The sequence below is a fragment of the Dipodomys spectabilis genome, unplaced genomic scaffold, assembly GCF_019054845.1.
Source record: "Dipodomys spectabilis isolate Male_0828 unplaced genomic scaffold, ASM1905484v1 ptg000018l, whole genome shotgun sequence".
In the NCBI taxonomy this organism is placed as follows: Eukaryota; Metazoa; Chordata; class Mammalia; order Rodentia; family Heteromyidae; genus Dipodomys; species Dipodomys spectabilis.
Window position 1 is genome coordinate 9276143 of NW_024870695.1, and position 16732 is coordinate 9292874.

General features: G+C 39.0%; 1 protein-coding gene across 4 annotated transcripts in view; it reads right to left on the reverse strand.

Annotated features, from left to right (window-relative positions):
- The window catches only part of Gpatch8 (G-patch domain containing 8), an 80061-nt gene that overhangs the window by 31555 nt on the left and 31774 nt on the right, over nucleotides 1–16732 (reverse strand). For 3 of the 4 annotated variants that reach the window (XM_042670912.1, XM_042670920.1, XM_042670937.1), the window contains 2 exons: nucleotides 3638–3705; nucleotides 2548–2634 (listed from right to left, as the gene is read on the reverse strand). In XM_042670912.1, the coding sequence (XP_042526846.1) occupies nucleotides 2548–2634; nucleotides 3638–3705 (155 nt within the window). Of the gene's footprint in view, nucleotides 1–2547; nucleotides 2635–3637; nucleotides 3706–5754; nucleotides 5800–16732 lie in introns of all 4 variants that reach the window. The other variant, XM_042670927.1, reaches the window with a different exon arrangement.

Here is a 16732-nt window from a genome sequence, read left to right on the forward strand (position 1 = left end):
TCCAGCTTTTTGATGGTTAACTGTAGATAAGGACTTATGGACTCTCCTGCTTGGGCTTGCCTCAAACCATGATCCTCAAGTTTCAGCCTACTGAGTAGCTAAGATTACAGCTGTGAGCCACTCGTGTCAGCCAGTTGTATTTTTTACATACCAATAATGAGCAATTAGGGGGAAAAAGTTAATAAAAACATTTCTATTCAGATACAGAAAAACACTGAGGACAAAACTCCGAAGACAACAAAGCATTACTGAATAAAATTAAAAATCCAAATGAATAGTGAAACATGAAGCTCATCGACTGTAAGATTTTATATTAAAACAAATATTTCCCAAACTAATTTACAAATCCATTGCAATCATAGAATCTCAGTGGACAGTCTTAACATCTTTGTGATGATGAGTTATTTTAACAGTATTTTCAACAAATGGTGCTGGGACAACTGGAAAGCAACATTATAAGAATCTTATAACATTAAAAACTAACTCAAAATGAATCAAAGTTCTAAAACTAAGAGCCAAGCTATGAAACTCTTAGGAGAAAACAGGTGCAGATTTCCATGTTCTTGAAACAACAAGTTCTTAAATAGGCCATCAAAAACACAAGCAGCAACTCAGGTTCCAGTGGTTTACACCTATAATCACAGCTATTCAGGAGGCTGAGATCTGAGAATCAGAGTTTAAAGCCAGCCAGGAAGGAAAGTCCAAGACATTCTTATCTTCAATAAACTACTCAGAGAAAGCTGGAAGTGGCATTATGTATGGCTCAAGTGGTAGAGTGCTGTTCTTGAACAAAAGAAACTCAGTGACAGTGCCCAGGCCTGAGTTCAAGCCCTAGGACTGGCATAAAAAATTTAAAAATTTTGGGGCTGGGAAGATGGCTCAGTGGTAGAGCTCTTGCCTTGAATGCATGAGGCCCTGGGTTCGATTCCTCAGCACCACATAAGCAAAATGAAAAAAGCTGGAAGTGGCGCTGTGGCTCAAGTGGTAGAGCTCTAGCCTTGAGCTGAAAAGCTGAGGGACAGCGCCCAGGCCCAGAGTTCAGGCCCCACAACCGGACCCCCCCCAAAAAAAAATTAAAAATTTTTAATTAAGTTAAAATTAAAGAACAGAGCTAAAGGCACTTCTAATCCTAGTACTTGGGAGATGGAAAGAATGTGAGTTTGAGGCCAGCCTAAAGTTCATGCCAAGGTTCTGACACACCCCCATACACACCCAGAAAAAAAAAAAATGTTATCTATAGGATCAATGAGAGAACATCAATAGAGCTTGGTTTTGTGTTGCTTCCCTCCCTCAAAAAATGTTCAGTGGGCTGGTGGTGTAGCATAAGTGGTAGAGCACCATTTGAGCAAGCAAGTTGAGCATGAGGCCCTAAGAACAAACCCCAGTACCACAAAAGGTATTCAAACATGTTTACTTGTTACAGAAAAAGAAAAATAAAGAGAAGGTGTTAATATAGGAAAGAAATGGAAGGTCCTAGTTAAGAAAGGGAGGGGTAGCAAGGCACCAGTGGCGCCTAGCTACTCAGTACGCTGAGATCTGAGGACCATAGTTTGAAGCCAGCCCAGGCAGAAAAGTCCCTGTAAGACTCTTATCTCCAATAAAATACTCAGGAAAAAAAAAAAAAAAAGTAGTGGAGCTGTGGCTCAAGTGGCAGAGTGTTAGGCTTTAGCTTGGGGACAGCACCCAGGCCTTGAGTTCATGCCCTAGCATTAGCACAAAAGACAAAACAAGAATTACTTGACAGTTCTGAAGGCCCAAACCATAAAATTGGCATAAAATATTTAAAAATTATTGCAAGTACTGTATTTTGTACTGATTGAGGATAGGCTTTTGATGAGGAGGTATGACAGGAGGATTGGAAGGGGAAACAAAATGCCTTGATAGGTAAAAATGAGCATCCTGTGCTACTAAGGAAAGGAAGTACAAATTAAGGAGGGATTGTGTTAGTAATGTTTAGGTTGCAAAGCTTCATGAAACTGAAGAAAAAAATACAGTCAGAAAAGGCTGAAGGTGTAACTTAGTGGTAGAGCACTCAACTAATATGTTCAAGGCTCTGGTTTCCATCCTCAGCACCAGAACGAAAAAATGTTTGCCTAGCGTGCTGCTCAACCCTGAGCATGATCTTCAGCACAGAAATAAAAAGGAAAAAAAAAGCTGACTTATAACATCTGCTCTTGCTTAAGGATGGTGTTAATTTTTTTTCTACTAGTCCTTCTGGACTAGTCCTTCTGGAAAATGGAAGTGGGGTATATTAGCTTGTGGACATGCTTATTAGCAATGACAAGAAAACTGTCAATTCCATTGTGAGAAAGAAAACAGGGAAGCCTCTAAGGACTCTTCACCATTTTTTTTTTGCTGTTACTATTACTTGGCTACCTGTATGCTAGACTGTTTTCAAATACTAATATAATCTTTCCAACAGATTTATGAAATAGGCACTATTAAACACCAAATTTAAACCAATGGTATCATTTAAGAGATCCTTTTCACCAAAAGGATTATCTTTTTCAATGTGCAAATCCTCCACAGAAGAATGAGTTTATGTACCTTGTACTTTTGTCTCAACTCTTCTGTATCTTCTTTTTCTACTTCTAGGACACGGCGTCGTTCAGTAGCATCTTCAGCATAATCAAGCTTGGTTAAAAACATAATTTAGTTTATTTCCTAGAGTACCCAAGATTAACAATGTAAAAGTCATTTGTATGAATGCAATATTATTTTAAAACAAAAAACTTAGCCGGGGACCAGTGGCTCACACCTGTAATCCTAGCTCCTTAGGAGGCTGAGATCTGAGGATCATGGTTCGAAGCCAGCCCGGGCAAGAAAGTCTGAGACTCTTATCTCCAAAAAACTACCAGAAAAACAGAAGTAGCGCTGTGGCTCAAGTGGTAGAGCAGTAGCCTTAAGCAGATGAACTCAGGGGCAGCGCCCAGACTCAGAGTTCAAGCCCCATAACCAAAAAAAAAAAAACAACAACAAAAAAAAAACACTTGTATTTTGCTCAGCTACTCTTGCTTTATCTTCATCTCAGAAGATAACAGCAAATAAAATAGTTCCTAATCCTTTCTTGCTGATAGTTCCCAAAGGACTCATTTTTTGACAATAGACTTCAGTTGAAGGCTCAATATCAAAAGAATTAAGAATGAAGTATTATAAGTAATAAAAAATAGGTATTAGAGATGATGCTACACAACTTTACACGAATAAAGCTTCTACCACAGAAAGCATTTTAAGCATTGAACAACACTGCCTGCTTTACTGTATAACCCTAGGCAAACCATTCGACTTTGTGTCATTTAAAACAGGGCCATTATTTACATCCTATATGCCTCAAAAGTAGCACTAAATGAAAATGTAGTCTATGTGTATATAGCACAAATTTGTAGTACATGGGGGTTTCATTTTATTTCCATACATACACACAGTGCATTTAGAACAAAATCACCTCTTCTATTTTATCATTCCTTCCCTTTGTTTCAAACAGCATTTGATGGGTTTACTCTGTTGTTGGAAAATACATTTTTAACTGACTAAAAATACTTAAATTCTACCTCATAAGTGTATTCTTGTATTGACATCTGAATTTCAAGTTAATATTTTAAAAGAGTCCATAAAATGAGTTACTAGATCCATTTACCTCCATTTCCATGCGACCCATGCCCATGACATCATACTTGACAACAATTGGAATGGGATCTGTTCTCCCTGTAATAGGAACACAGATTCAAGGTAAGACACAAAGCTAAGCCAACAGCTCACTTTATACATTAGGTTTGGGTGGTTAGAGATCTTGCCTTGGAGTGCAGAGACCAGAAAGCTACAGTGAACCAAACACAAGCCATTCTCACAGCTTATATCCAATCCTTCCTTTCCTAGGTTAAACCCAGCTAGCCACTTTAACCTTCTAGTTGGAGAGAACTTCACAAAATTAAATAAGTAATAAGAAGCATTCTAAGGAATGGCACCAGGAGTATGAAATTAAAAATTTTAGAAGTTCTTTTTTAAAAGGATAGTCAAATAACTTCCCACCAAGAATTACTTGTCTGTCCACTGATAACCTCCCTCCCTCAAACACTTAAAACATAGTAAATATCTCAGCCGACACGATTAAAAAGTATACTGTTAAATATGAGTAGGAAAACTTTAATTACAAATGGTCAAATTTGTTTTCAAAAGATGCTTCATAATTAAATGGATCTAAGAACTTTTAAAATAAAAGGCTAGTTAGTTGCCCTCAGGGACAAGTAGTTTTAATTTGGTGCCATGGTCTTATTTAACAGAGTGGATTTAACATGGGCAGTAGTAATTGGTAAGCTGTGAAAAGGACTAGTTGCGAAGAAAATTGACTTTAAACTAATTGATCTATGCTGGAGATTTTTTTAAATAAATATATTTTTATCCACTCATAACCAGCCAAACAAAGCAAAATGGGGCAGACAAGCACTTTACTACCACAGCTGTTTTACATCACAACTTGCGCTGTTCATTGTGATGTAAGCCCACTGAAAAGAGGACTTACCTTATCTGCTGTACACCTTTAGTGAAAAAGCACAATGTTTACTTCCCTCATCATTTCACTCAGGCTGGTGTAAACAATTGTTTTTGTTGTTGTTGTTATACACACATATATATTATACCTTTGGGCTAAAACTGAGCTTTATCTGGCTAATTCCCAAATCTGAGAAAGTTTTTTGATGGTTCTGGGGTTTTAATTCAGGGTCTTGTGCTTGCTATGCAGATGCTTGACCACTTAAGACAAGCCCTGACATTCCCCCACAGTTGAAATTTTAAAGATAACAAATGCCAGGATTTTGACTTGTATGAGCCCTGCATGAAAAAAGAAACCCTTTTCAAAATGATCAGCAACCACTTATATCCAGTTGCCTTATATTTGTGAGATTAATTCTTGTCTTTAAAATATAATGACAAACAAATTCAAAAGTTTATCATCAATACCCCTTATTGCTTTCATATAGTAGAGGGGTAGGAATTATCATAGTTTTTTTGAAAAAAAAAAAACTTTAATACACAATATCTTAGGCCAGAAAGAAAAGGGGTAAAAACTTTTAGAATACAGCCTTCTTTTAGATACTATCAAAGACTGCTAGCAAAACAAACACAATGCATTTCTACTTTATGCCCAATGGTATAATAAATAAGCAGTGACTGCAATCTTTAGCAAAAGGACCAAATTAAAGACAAGTTATAAAAATGACTTCCTAAGTGCAATATCACTTTCATAACGTCTCAATCAGGGATTTACTGGCAAAAAAACAAATAGTCTAATGAAAGAATTGAAAAGAAACATCAAAACAATTTTTTGGAATCTTTTTTATCTGTGAGAATTTATTTTGTAAGAATTAAGAAGGTTTTGGCACAATTTCATTACCTCTGTAAACCCCTGTTTATAAACTCTGCATTAGTACTTTTGCCTTCTAAGGCAGTCAAAGTTTGTTTTAATTTACTTATAAATTGCAGTAGCAAGTGCTAGTGCCCATTACATTGGGGAGGGAAAATCAAGTTTTGACAGTATTAGAATATTTAACTGATTTTTTTGGCAGTTTTAACATGAACAGATATGTCCCTTCTTAACATTATCCTTTAATGAACAAGGATCAGACAAGTTGCATAAGGAAAGGAAAGGAAAATGAAAAAGACCAAGCAGAAGGATGAAGGCTACAACAGAGAAAGTAAGCCTAACATATTGGTGCACTGATGACAAAAGGAGTAATTCAGTCTGAAAATAAAAATTACCACTGCTAAGTTTACCATCACCACAACAAGTCCAGGATCATAATGCTGTAAAAAAGAAACACCATTTGTTAGGCAGAAACCATCAGGGTAGGAAATAGGCCTTCTAGCAGGCAGACAGGATAGTGTAAAGTATCAATTGGGCTTTGCCCCTCCCCCAATTTCAGCTGAGGACACAGAAAGGACATTTTGTTCTGCAACAGCTGTTTTCATAGTGGTCAGACCAGGGTGTGAGATTTTTCTACTGCTACTTGAGAACATGACCAATCTCTCCAATAATGCAGGGGTTGTGGTGTCAATTTAAAGGGAGCAAACTATCCTAGCTTATCAGAATATTAGAATTATGTAATATTCATTCTAGTAAATTAGTATTCAAAAGGCCCAAGATGGGACTTTCCCTTAAAGAAATCACATCAAAGATTGGATAGAATCAATTGGAAATTTGAATCACTGAAAGAACTACAGGGGGATTGGGAGGATAAGGTTTCAAAGACCTCTCTAAAAATATCTAACAATTAAAAGATCTAGAAAACAACCTTAGATTCAATGCTTAAAGAATGTGCATTTGACTTCTGTTAGGAATAAATACAACTTGTTAAGCTGTTCTCCTCAGATCTTTCTTTTAAGTTGCTCCCTACTAAATGATGATTACTCAGGCCCATCTACATCTAACTTTCTGCATATTAACAAAGCCAATCTTCAAAGGAGTGCTCCAGAAAAATTCCAGGGGAAAAATGAAATCAAAAGAACTATCACAGAAGAGCTCTGGTGGCTCACCCCTATAACCCCAGCTACTCCGGAAGCTGAGATCTGAGGATCACAGTTCAAAGCCAACCGGGGCCTCTTATCTCCAATAAACCACTCAGAAAAAGCCAGAAGTGGCACTGTAGCTCAAGTGGTAGAACACTAGTCTTGAGCACAAAGAGGTTCAGTGACAGTGTCCCAGCCCTGAGTTCAAGCCCCAAGACTACCACTTAAAAAAAAAAAAAGAAAGAAAGAAAGAAAGAAGGAAAAAACAAAGAACTATCACATTAGTGAGTTCTCCACTTAAAAATTAACTCATGGCCAGGTACTGGAGGCTCCTGCCTATAATCCTAACTACTCAGAGGGCCCAAGATCTAAGGCCTCCAGTTCAAAACCAGCTTAGGCAGACAAATCCAAGAGACTCTTATTGTCAATTAGCCAGCAAAAAGCCAGAGTGGAAGTGAAAATGGGGCTCAAGTGGTAGAGTACCAAGGTAAAGGAGAAGTCAAGTCTCAGTACTAGCGCCAAATAAATTTAACCCCCAAAAACCCCCAAGGCCCCTCCCAATTTAAAAATTTAGCTTTCAAGGCAATATGAAGTTGACAAGAAGTAATTTTTTAACATTATTAAAGGAGCTTCACCGTGTACACCACCTTTATAATCCCAATTAAAATAAAATATGATTGGGAGGAAAAATATGAGGCTACGGAACAAGGAAAAAAAATCAGACACCAGACAACTCATACATGAAGAGGTTGCATCACACTTTTTAAAAATTTTAATTATTTGTTTACAATGAATGATAAATTCTATCATAAAGAACATTATTTAGAATATTAAGTGGCAGTGGCTCATGCCTGCTATCCTTGCTACTTGGGAAGCTGAAATTGGGTGGATCACATATGAGACTACTAGGGACACAAAAGTTCAAGAGATCCTTTTTCAACAGAGCTTAGATAATGCACGCATATTATCTGCAATGATGGGAAGCCTAAAATGGGTGGACTGAGGCCAAGCATAGACACGTGTCAGGAAGGTAATGAGACTGTCTTGAATATAGCACGAAAAAGGGCGAGGTATGGCTCAGTAGTAAGATCATCTTCCTGACAAGCGAGAGGCGCTGAGTTCAAACGCCAGTACTACTAAAATAAATAACAACCAATTTGGAGCAATGAGGTTTGTTTCTTTTTTTAAGCAAAGTAGAAACAGAGTATTTTACAATATGAATTCTCTAGAAAATTCTCTTAAATAATGAACTAAATCCAGATTCTTTCTCTATTTCTTGGTTTAAAGTGACAGATATCATTTAAAATATTACATTATTAAGAACATTTTTATTTTCATTTTACCACAAAAGAAGCAACTTCAAAACACAAAATTCTTCTTTTTTTTTTTTTGTCGGTCGTGGGGCTTGAACTCTGGGCCTGGGCGCTGTCCCTCAGCTCTTCAGCTCAAGGCGAGCGCTCTACCACTTGAGCTACAGCGCCACTTCCGGTTTTCTGGTGGTTTATTGGAGATAAGAGTCTCACGGTCTCTCCTGCCCGGGCTGGCTTTGAACCGCGATCCTCAGATCTCAGCCTCCTGAGTAGCTAGGATTACAGGCGTGAGCCACCAGCGCCCGGCTTCACAAAATTCTTCTTAAAAGAGATTAGACTTCTCAGCAAAAGAGCTATACATGCTATGACTATACTCTAGCCAATAGAGGAAGGAAGTTTTTTAAAAAGAACCAAAAAGCATACATACAAAAATCAAGAATATGCCTGATATATTCATCTAATTGAAAAAACTGTATTTCCTAAATCAAAACTAAATGCTACAATTTAACTGGAATTTGGTTTCTATTTTATCATTTATTTATTTGTTTGTTTTTGCAGTGCTAAGGACTGAACCCAGGACCTCTGCCACTGAGCTATAACCCTTAGCTATAATTGTATTTTAAAGAGTAGTTTATTTTTACTACGATCATAGTTCTTAAAAGCTCTAATATTACAGAGTCTTGCTAAAATACAAAGGAATGACTTGTAATACATGTTAAGTGCCCTTTGATCATCTGTAGCCAGGTGCCAGTGGCTCTTGTCTGTAATCCTAGCTACTCAGGAGGCTGAGATCTAAGGATCTCAGTTCTAAGCCACCCCAGGCAAGAAAGTCCATGAGACTCTTATCTCCAATGAATGGTAAAAAGACTGAAAGTGGAGTTGTGGCTCAAATGCTAGTGCCAGCCTTAGGCAAAAAATCTGAGGGACGGCACCAATTAAAAATCACATATATGTATATATAATTGACACCTAAGGAGATATACAAAACTGGCCCAAAATTGCCTCTATTTTTCTTTCTGTAAAAACACTGTATTGGGGCTGGGAAGGTGGCTCAGTGGTAGAGTGCTTGCCTTGCAGGTATGAGGCCCTGGGTTCGATTCCTCAGCACCACATAAGCAGGAGAAGAAAAACCTGGAAGTGGCGCTGTGGCTCAAGTGGTAGAGCACTAGCCTTGAGCTGAAGAGCTGAGGGACAGTGCCCAGGCCCAGAGTTCAGGCCCCACGACCGGCAAAACAAACAAACAAATAAATAAATACACTGTACTTAAAGAAATAGGAAATATAATTTAGTAATCAGCCAAAGAATCTTCTAAAGAGATTACAACACTGACTGAATGGTTAAAACAGGTAGAAGAATGCATGCTATAATTTATCTCTGGTGCTCTCCCCTACAGAGATTCATTCAACACAAATGTACATTAGAAATACTTATTAGTTCCTAACACACACCAGGCACTCTTCTAAAAACTGAACATAGCAGAGATAAGGGAAAAGTGTTGTACCTTCTGAATTACATATAATTCAGCAAAGTAATCTAATCATCTTGAACTTCTGCTATGACAAGGGAAGTAAGCAGTTAAAAAAAACTTTAAAATACCTTAAGTTGTTTCTAAAGATCAACCCTAATACAGCAGGAGTAAATATAAAAGCCATCAAAAAATACAAAACCTACTGCTAAAAGACCTAAACTCATAAAGACTAAGATCTTGGCCCAACATATTTTTTATTTTAAGGAATTCAAATACATATGTGAAAATGAAAAATACTACAAAATCAAGAAGGCAAAGAATTCAAAATACAACTTTAAAGTAAGCTATATTTGTGCATTTATATCTAATTTCCTTTATTTCATGCAAACTAGGAAACACCAAAAAGAAATACATCTCTTTCCAAACCAAAGTTTCACTTCTCAACTATTTCCTGAAAATTAATCTTCAGTGAAATAAAAACAATCAGAACCAGTTTTCTTATTAACTATTAGTATATGATATATTCTACTCAGTAAACACTAACTAGATACATAGAATACATGAATTAGTCCCTTTAGAGAATAATTAGGTCTAAAGAAATACTTTATATAGTTGGGCACTGGTGGCTCAGGCATGTAATCCCATCTATTCAGAAGGCTGAGATCAGAGGATGGAGGCTGGAAGCCAGCCTGGGCAGGAAAGTCCTTGGGACTCATATTCAGTTAACCACCAAAAAGCTCGAAGTGGAAATATAGCTCAAGCATTAGAGCACCAACTTTGAGTAAAAAAGCTAAAACCCAGGCCTTGAGTTCAACCATCATACATACACAAAAATAGTTGCAGGGTTCAGGTCCCCTCCTTTACTACATGAACAGAGGGATATCAGGATCATCTCTTTCATGCAGAATTACATGAGTCATCAAACTGTCTATGGTTTCTTCCAGCCGTGTATGGCATGATGTACCGTGCCTCCTATGCAAATAGACCTGGCTTCACTTCAGGGACCCAGGCAGCTGTCACTTAGGGTATAGCTGCAAGTATGGGGGGCATGCTGGATGTCAGCCTGCCCTGGACTTGTGCTATGGAGGCCTCCACATAGACTACTTTGAACAGGACACGGAACTTGGTAACCTAAGATGAAGGCCTAGATGAAGCAGGCCAACTAAAATCTGAGTAAGCAGCAGGGCCAAGAAGATTGGCTGAGCACTGGATGGCACAGTCCTAAGAACTAGGACATTAAAATCTGAACCTCTGCAGACACCAGCAGCTCACGCCTATAATCTGAGCTACTCAGGAGGCTGAGATCTGAGGATCACAGTTCAAAGCCAGCTGGGGAAGGAAAGTCCATGAGACTATTGTCTCCAATAAAACACTCAGAAAACCAGAAATGGTGCTGTGGCTCAAGTGGCAGAGTGCTAGCCTTGAGCTAAGAGCTCAGAGTTCAAGCCCCATGACCAAAAAAAAAAAAATCTGAACCTTTGCCCACTCCAAACAAAAACAAAAGCTCTAAGTAAAAATTGCTTCCTGGTACATGTAGTACATTCATATGCACAATCTGTGTGTGAATGTACATGTACATCTCTCCCTCCCCCTCTTTTTCTCTCCATATTGGTGTTTGAAATCAGGAACTCATGTTTACTAGGCAGGAGCTCTTCTACTGAGCCATGCCTCCAGCCCTGTTTTATACTGGTAGGGTCTTTTGATAGGGTCTTGCCTTTTGTCCGGGTCCTTGCCTCAATAGCAATCCACACATTTTAGCTTTCCACAGCAACTTTAGCAAATACTACTTTCTTACCTTGGGCAGCTTAAAACTGTGATTCCTTCAACCTCAGTCTGCCATATAGCTAGGATACAGGTACATACTACTGTGTCCAGCTATGGGTTCAGAATTGTCCTGCAAAAATTTTTTTACCCAAGCTGGCCTAAAACCTTGATCCTTCCATTCTCAGCCTCCCAAGTAGCTAGGATTATAGGAGTAAAACTACAGGCACCTGGTATGGATCTCTCTCTTTTGTCTGTGTTTGTATGTATGTGTGTTTGTATGTATGCATGAATATCTTCTAATTACAGCATTCCAAAAGAAAATGTAGTGACAATCTGGAACTCAATTCTATCATTAACTGAGCATGTGACAAATTAGTAGCTATATTAGTTTCATGATCCAAAAATGAAAGAACAAGATGGGCTTAGTTGATAATCTATAATTTACTTCAAGTTTGAAGCATGAAGGATAGAAAACACTCTTGTTCTCTGCATGCTGGCCAGTCCTGTGGCATTATAATAATCCAATATTCCAGCGTCTTTCTAAAAGTTGTATGTATTAGTGGTAAGTTCACTCTAACTCCAAAAGACTTTTCCAGCTTCATTTTAACTGCTCCATTTTAACATAATACAGTAACCTTTATGTACTTCTCTTTGATTAGTTCCATTCTACATTTTTCTAGGACTGTCCATAAAACAATTGGCTACAAAATCTTAGTTCTCCAATACATATAATAACTAAATATCTATGTGACTTTTTAACCAGAGTGTGAGTCTTAGCTCTGTTAAGTGAAGTATCCCTATTTTCAGGATTGTCATACAGATAACAAATGGATTAACAAATATAAATCCTTATTCAAAATACTAGTGAATAATAGTAATTCCAAGATTACAGACTTTTTACTTTTATTTTTTAGGTAGTACTGGGTTTTGAACTCAAATCTTCATGCTTGATAGGTATACTACTGTTTGAGCCAAGCCTTTAGCCTAAAATTTTCTTTAAAGCCATCCTTTTATGTCCAATTTGGGCATTAAAAATAAATACCATATGGCTGGGAAGGTGGCTCAGTGGTAGAGCACTTGCCTTGCATGCTCGAGGCCCTGGGTTCGATTCCTCAGCACCACATAAGAAAAAAAAGCCGGAAGTGGTGCTGTGGCTCAAGTGGTAGAGCGCTAGCCTTGAGCTGAAGAGCTGAGGGACAGTGCCCAGGCCCAGAGTTCAGGCCCCACGACGGGACCGAAAAAATAAATAAATAAATACCATAAAATGAAACACAGTTGTAACAAATTTTAATGTTTTATGTACCATTTGCTATTAATAAAACCCATTTCCAGATGGAGATTATCTAAGATCAGTAAAAGTAATTATCCAAAAGTTCTTCTCATGTATCATCATCCATCAATCAAATTGACAATATAAACCAAAAGAATGAATTTAAAGTAAAATTTTTAGCAAGACCTTCTTCAAATTAAACATTTGGTACAGATTATCTAACAAAAATAAAAGACTGAAGCAGAAGAATCACTTGTTAAAAATGTTCAAGACCAGCCAAACTGGACATGGTTCTTCCATTATTTAAGATACTGCTAGAGAAGTTGTACAAATGATGAAGAGGCTGAGATCTGAGGATTGTGGTTCCAAGCCAGCCTGGGCAGGGAAGTCTGTGAGACTCTTATCTCCAATTAAGCACCAAAAAACCACTAATAAAGCTGTGGCTCAGGAATAGCAACTGGCCCTGAGTTCAAGCCCCCAATACTAGCAATAACAAATAAGTATAATTTATTCCCACAGAAAGTACTATGCCTCTGTTATAACACCTGAACTATAAGGAATATTCTTTTGACACATTTATTTAGCCAATAATTTTATACAGTAAAGTCTGTTGTTGCTTTTTTGTTGTTGTTTCAAGGGCTAGAGGTATGCCTCATAACTATGCCCTGCAATCACAGGACTCTAGCTCAAACTCCAGTACTGGCCCCCAAAAAACAAAAACTCTTTTGTTTCAAACAGGGTGTGTGTGTGTGTGTGTGTGTGTGTGTGTGTGTGTGTGTGTGTGTGTGTGTGTGTGTGTGTGTGTGTGTGTGTGTGTGTGTGTGTGTGTGTGTGTGTGTGTGTGTGTGTGTGTGTGTGTGTGTGTGTGTGTGTGTCCATCATGGGGCTTGAACTCTGGGCCTGGGCACTAGCCCTGAGTGTGTGTGTGTGTGTGTGTGTGTGTGTGTGTGTGTGTGTGTGTGTGTGTCCATCATGGGGCTTGAACTCTGGGCCTGGGCACTAGCCCTGAGCTCTTTAGTTCAAGGCTAGTGCTCTACCACTTGAGCCACAGCACCATTTCTAGTTTTCTAGTGGTTAACTGGAGATAAGAGTCTCACAGACTTTCCTGCCCAGGCTGGCTATGAACCACGATCCTCAGATCTCAGCCTCTTGAGTAGCTAGGATTACAGGTGAGAGCCATGGGCACCCGGCTTCAAAACAATATTGTTAACAAACCTACATGAGAAGTCAGGCAAAACATTCCAAATAAAATACACAAAATATTACTACACAGAAATCAACTGTGGCCAGGTACTGATGACTCATGCCTGTAATCCTAGTTACTCAGGAGGCTGAGATCTGAGGATCATAGTTCAAAGCTAGCCAGAGTAGGAAGACTTTTTTGTTGTTGTTTTTTTTGGTTTTGTCGGTCATTGGGGCTTGAACTCTGGGCCTGGGCGCTGTCCCTCAGCAATTCAGCTTAAGGCAAGCACTCTACCAGTTGAGCCACTGTGCCACTTTTGGTTTTCTGAGTGGTTTATTAGAGATAAGAGTCTCATGGACTTTCCTGCCAGGACTGGCTTTGAACTACAATCCTTAGATCTCAGCCTCCTGAGCAGCTAGGTTTACAGGTGTAAGCCACCAGCACCTGGCTGGAAGACTCCCCTCCCCCCCCCAAAAAAGGAAGTGGAGCTGTGTCTCAAAGCGTTACAGTACTAGCTGTGAATGAAAAATTTCACGGACAGCATTTAGGTCCCGTGACAAAGGAAAGAAGGAGGGGAGGAAGGGAAGGAGAAGGGAAGGGAGGGGAGGGAGAAAGATCAATTGTGTATTTAATGCCATCGTGGAACAATAAAGCTAAGGGATAGTGATCAGGCTCTGAATTCTAGCCTCACTACTAGCACAGAACACACATACACACACAAACACACATACAGCGACTGCATGCACACATACACAAATATGTACGAATGTAACCCCCAAATTTAAGAGGCAGAGGCAGAAGATCATCAGTTTGACAAGCTAAACTGGGCTAGATAGTGACACCCTATTTAAAATAATTTTTTAAAATTATTTAGTAATCAGGAAAAAATACTGAAGCCTAAGCTACCAATTTTTTTCTACTTTTTAAACTTTTACCTTTTTTTTTTTTTGTTAGTCATGGGGCTTGAACTCTGGGTCTGGGCACTGACCCTGAGCTCTTCAGTTCAAGGTGAGCCTATACCACTGGAGCCACAGTACCACTTCCAATAAAGAGCTTTTTTTCTTTTCTTTTTTTTTAACCCTCTTTTTAGAGATGAGGTCCACGATGTTGAAGTTAAGCTGGGTTCAAGTAATCCCCTTCCTCAACTTCCCAAATAACTATAGGCAAATATCATAAACCTTGCTGGGTGTTTTTTTGTTGTTGTTGTTTTATTTTTTGGTTGTTGGTCGTGGGGCTTGAACTCAGGACCTGGATGCTGTCCCTCAGCTCTTTGTTCAAGGATAGTACTCTACCACTTTGAGCCAGTAGCTTCACTATCAGTTTTTCAGTGGTTAATTGGAGATAGGAGTCTCACAGGGAGTGATCCTCAAATCTCAGCCACCTGCGTAGCTAGGATTACAAGTGTGAGCCACTGGAACCCAGTTCCTTGCTAGGTTTTAAACCTAATTCTCTTTTCTTTTGTTAGTGCTGGGCTAAAAACTTTTGATTTGCTGAACACTGGGCCTGGGCTCTGTCCCTTTTTTTAAAGCCTAGTGCTTTACAACTTTGAGCCACAGTACCATTTATGGTTTTCTGGTGATTAATTGGAGGTAAGGGCCTCACAGACTTTCCTGCTACCAAATCAGGAGGCTGAGATCTGAGCAGCATAACCATAGTTCAAAGGCAGCCCAGGCATGAAAGTCTGTGAGGCTAGCATCTCCAATTAAAGACCAAAAAATCAGAAGTGGAGCTGTAGATCAAGTGGTAACCTTAGGCAAAAATAAGCTCCACAAGCCTAATTCTGATCACTCACACCTGTAATCCTAGCTACTCAGGAGTCTGAGATCTGGGATTGCAATGTGAAGCCAGCCTGAGCAGGAAAAATCTAAGAGACTCTGATCTTCAATTAGCCACCAAAAGCCAGAAGGGAAATTGTGGGTCTAAGTGGTAAAATGCTAGCCTTGAGCACTAAATCTTGGGGACAATACCCAGGACCAGTACAAAATAAATACAAAACAATACAATAATGGGTAATCAATTCCCACATAAGTTTTCACACAGAAAGCCTGATTTCTCTATTTTAGAAAAGGAAGTACAGGGCTGGGAAGGTGGCTTGGTGGTAGAGCGCTTGCCTTGCATGCATGAGGCCCTGGGTTCGATTCCTCAGCACCACATAAGCAAAAAGAAAAAAGCCAGAAGTGGCGCTGTCGTTCAAGTGGTAGAGCACCAGCTTTGAGCTGAAGAGCTAAGGGACAGAGCCCAGGCCCAGAGTTCAAGCCCCATGACTGGACCCCACACACACACACAAAAAAAGAAAAGGAAGTAAAAAGGAGCTGGAAATCTGGCTTAGTGGCAGAGTGCTTGCTCACGTGCAATGAAGTCCTGGGTTCAATTCCTCAGTACCACTTAAACAGGAAAAGCTACAAGTAGTGCTATAGCTTAAGTGGTAGAGTGCTACCCTTGAGTAAATGAAGCTCAAGGACAGTGCCCAGGCTGAGTTCAAGCCCAGAACTGGGGGGGGGGGGGGGGGGGGGGGGAAGGAAATACATTTACATTTATATATGTATCATTTAGCACAAATGTTGCAGATAATGTACATACTACATACTGTTCTGTATCTTTTCTATTAATTTATCTTCAAAGTGGTTCTATACATATTAAGTATATAAGATGCAGTTTTCATCTGCACTACTTTAGGATTCTATAAATGAGTATCAATAACCATAAAACATTATTTTATGAGCCACAAAGAAAGAAATTAAAGGGCTGTCAACTGTAACTATTGTACTATTTAAAAAAGGTATCTTGGGGGCTGGGAAGGTGGCTCAGTGGTAGAGCACTTGCCTTGCATGCACGAGGCCCTGGGTTCAATTCCTCAGCACCACATAAGCAAAAAGAAAAAAGGCGGAAGTGGCACTGTGGCCTAAGTGGTAGAGCACTAGCCTTGAGCTGAAGAGCTAAGGGACAGCGCCCAGGCCCAGAGTTTAGGCCCCACGACCTGACCGCCTCCCCCCCAAAAAAAGGTATCTTGATTTTAGCTTTATTAAAATATGAAAACTCTAAATGAAATATAATTCCCAATTTATTGCTACAAATAGTGATAAAATAAATTAACATAAATCATACATTATTTTGCAAAATACAAGAGGTAAGTTCAGGATAATTATAAATAGAATTACTAAAAAAGTTGTTTTGGTTTTTTTCTTTCTTTTTCTGCTAGTCAAGAGGCTGAAACTCAGGGCCTCGGTACTGAGCAT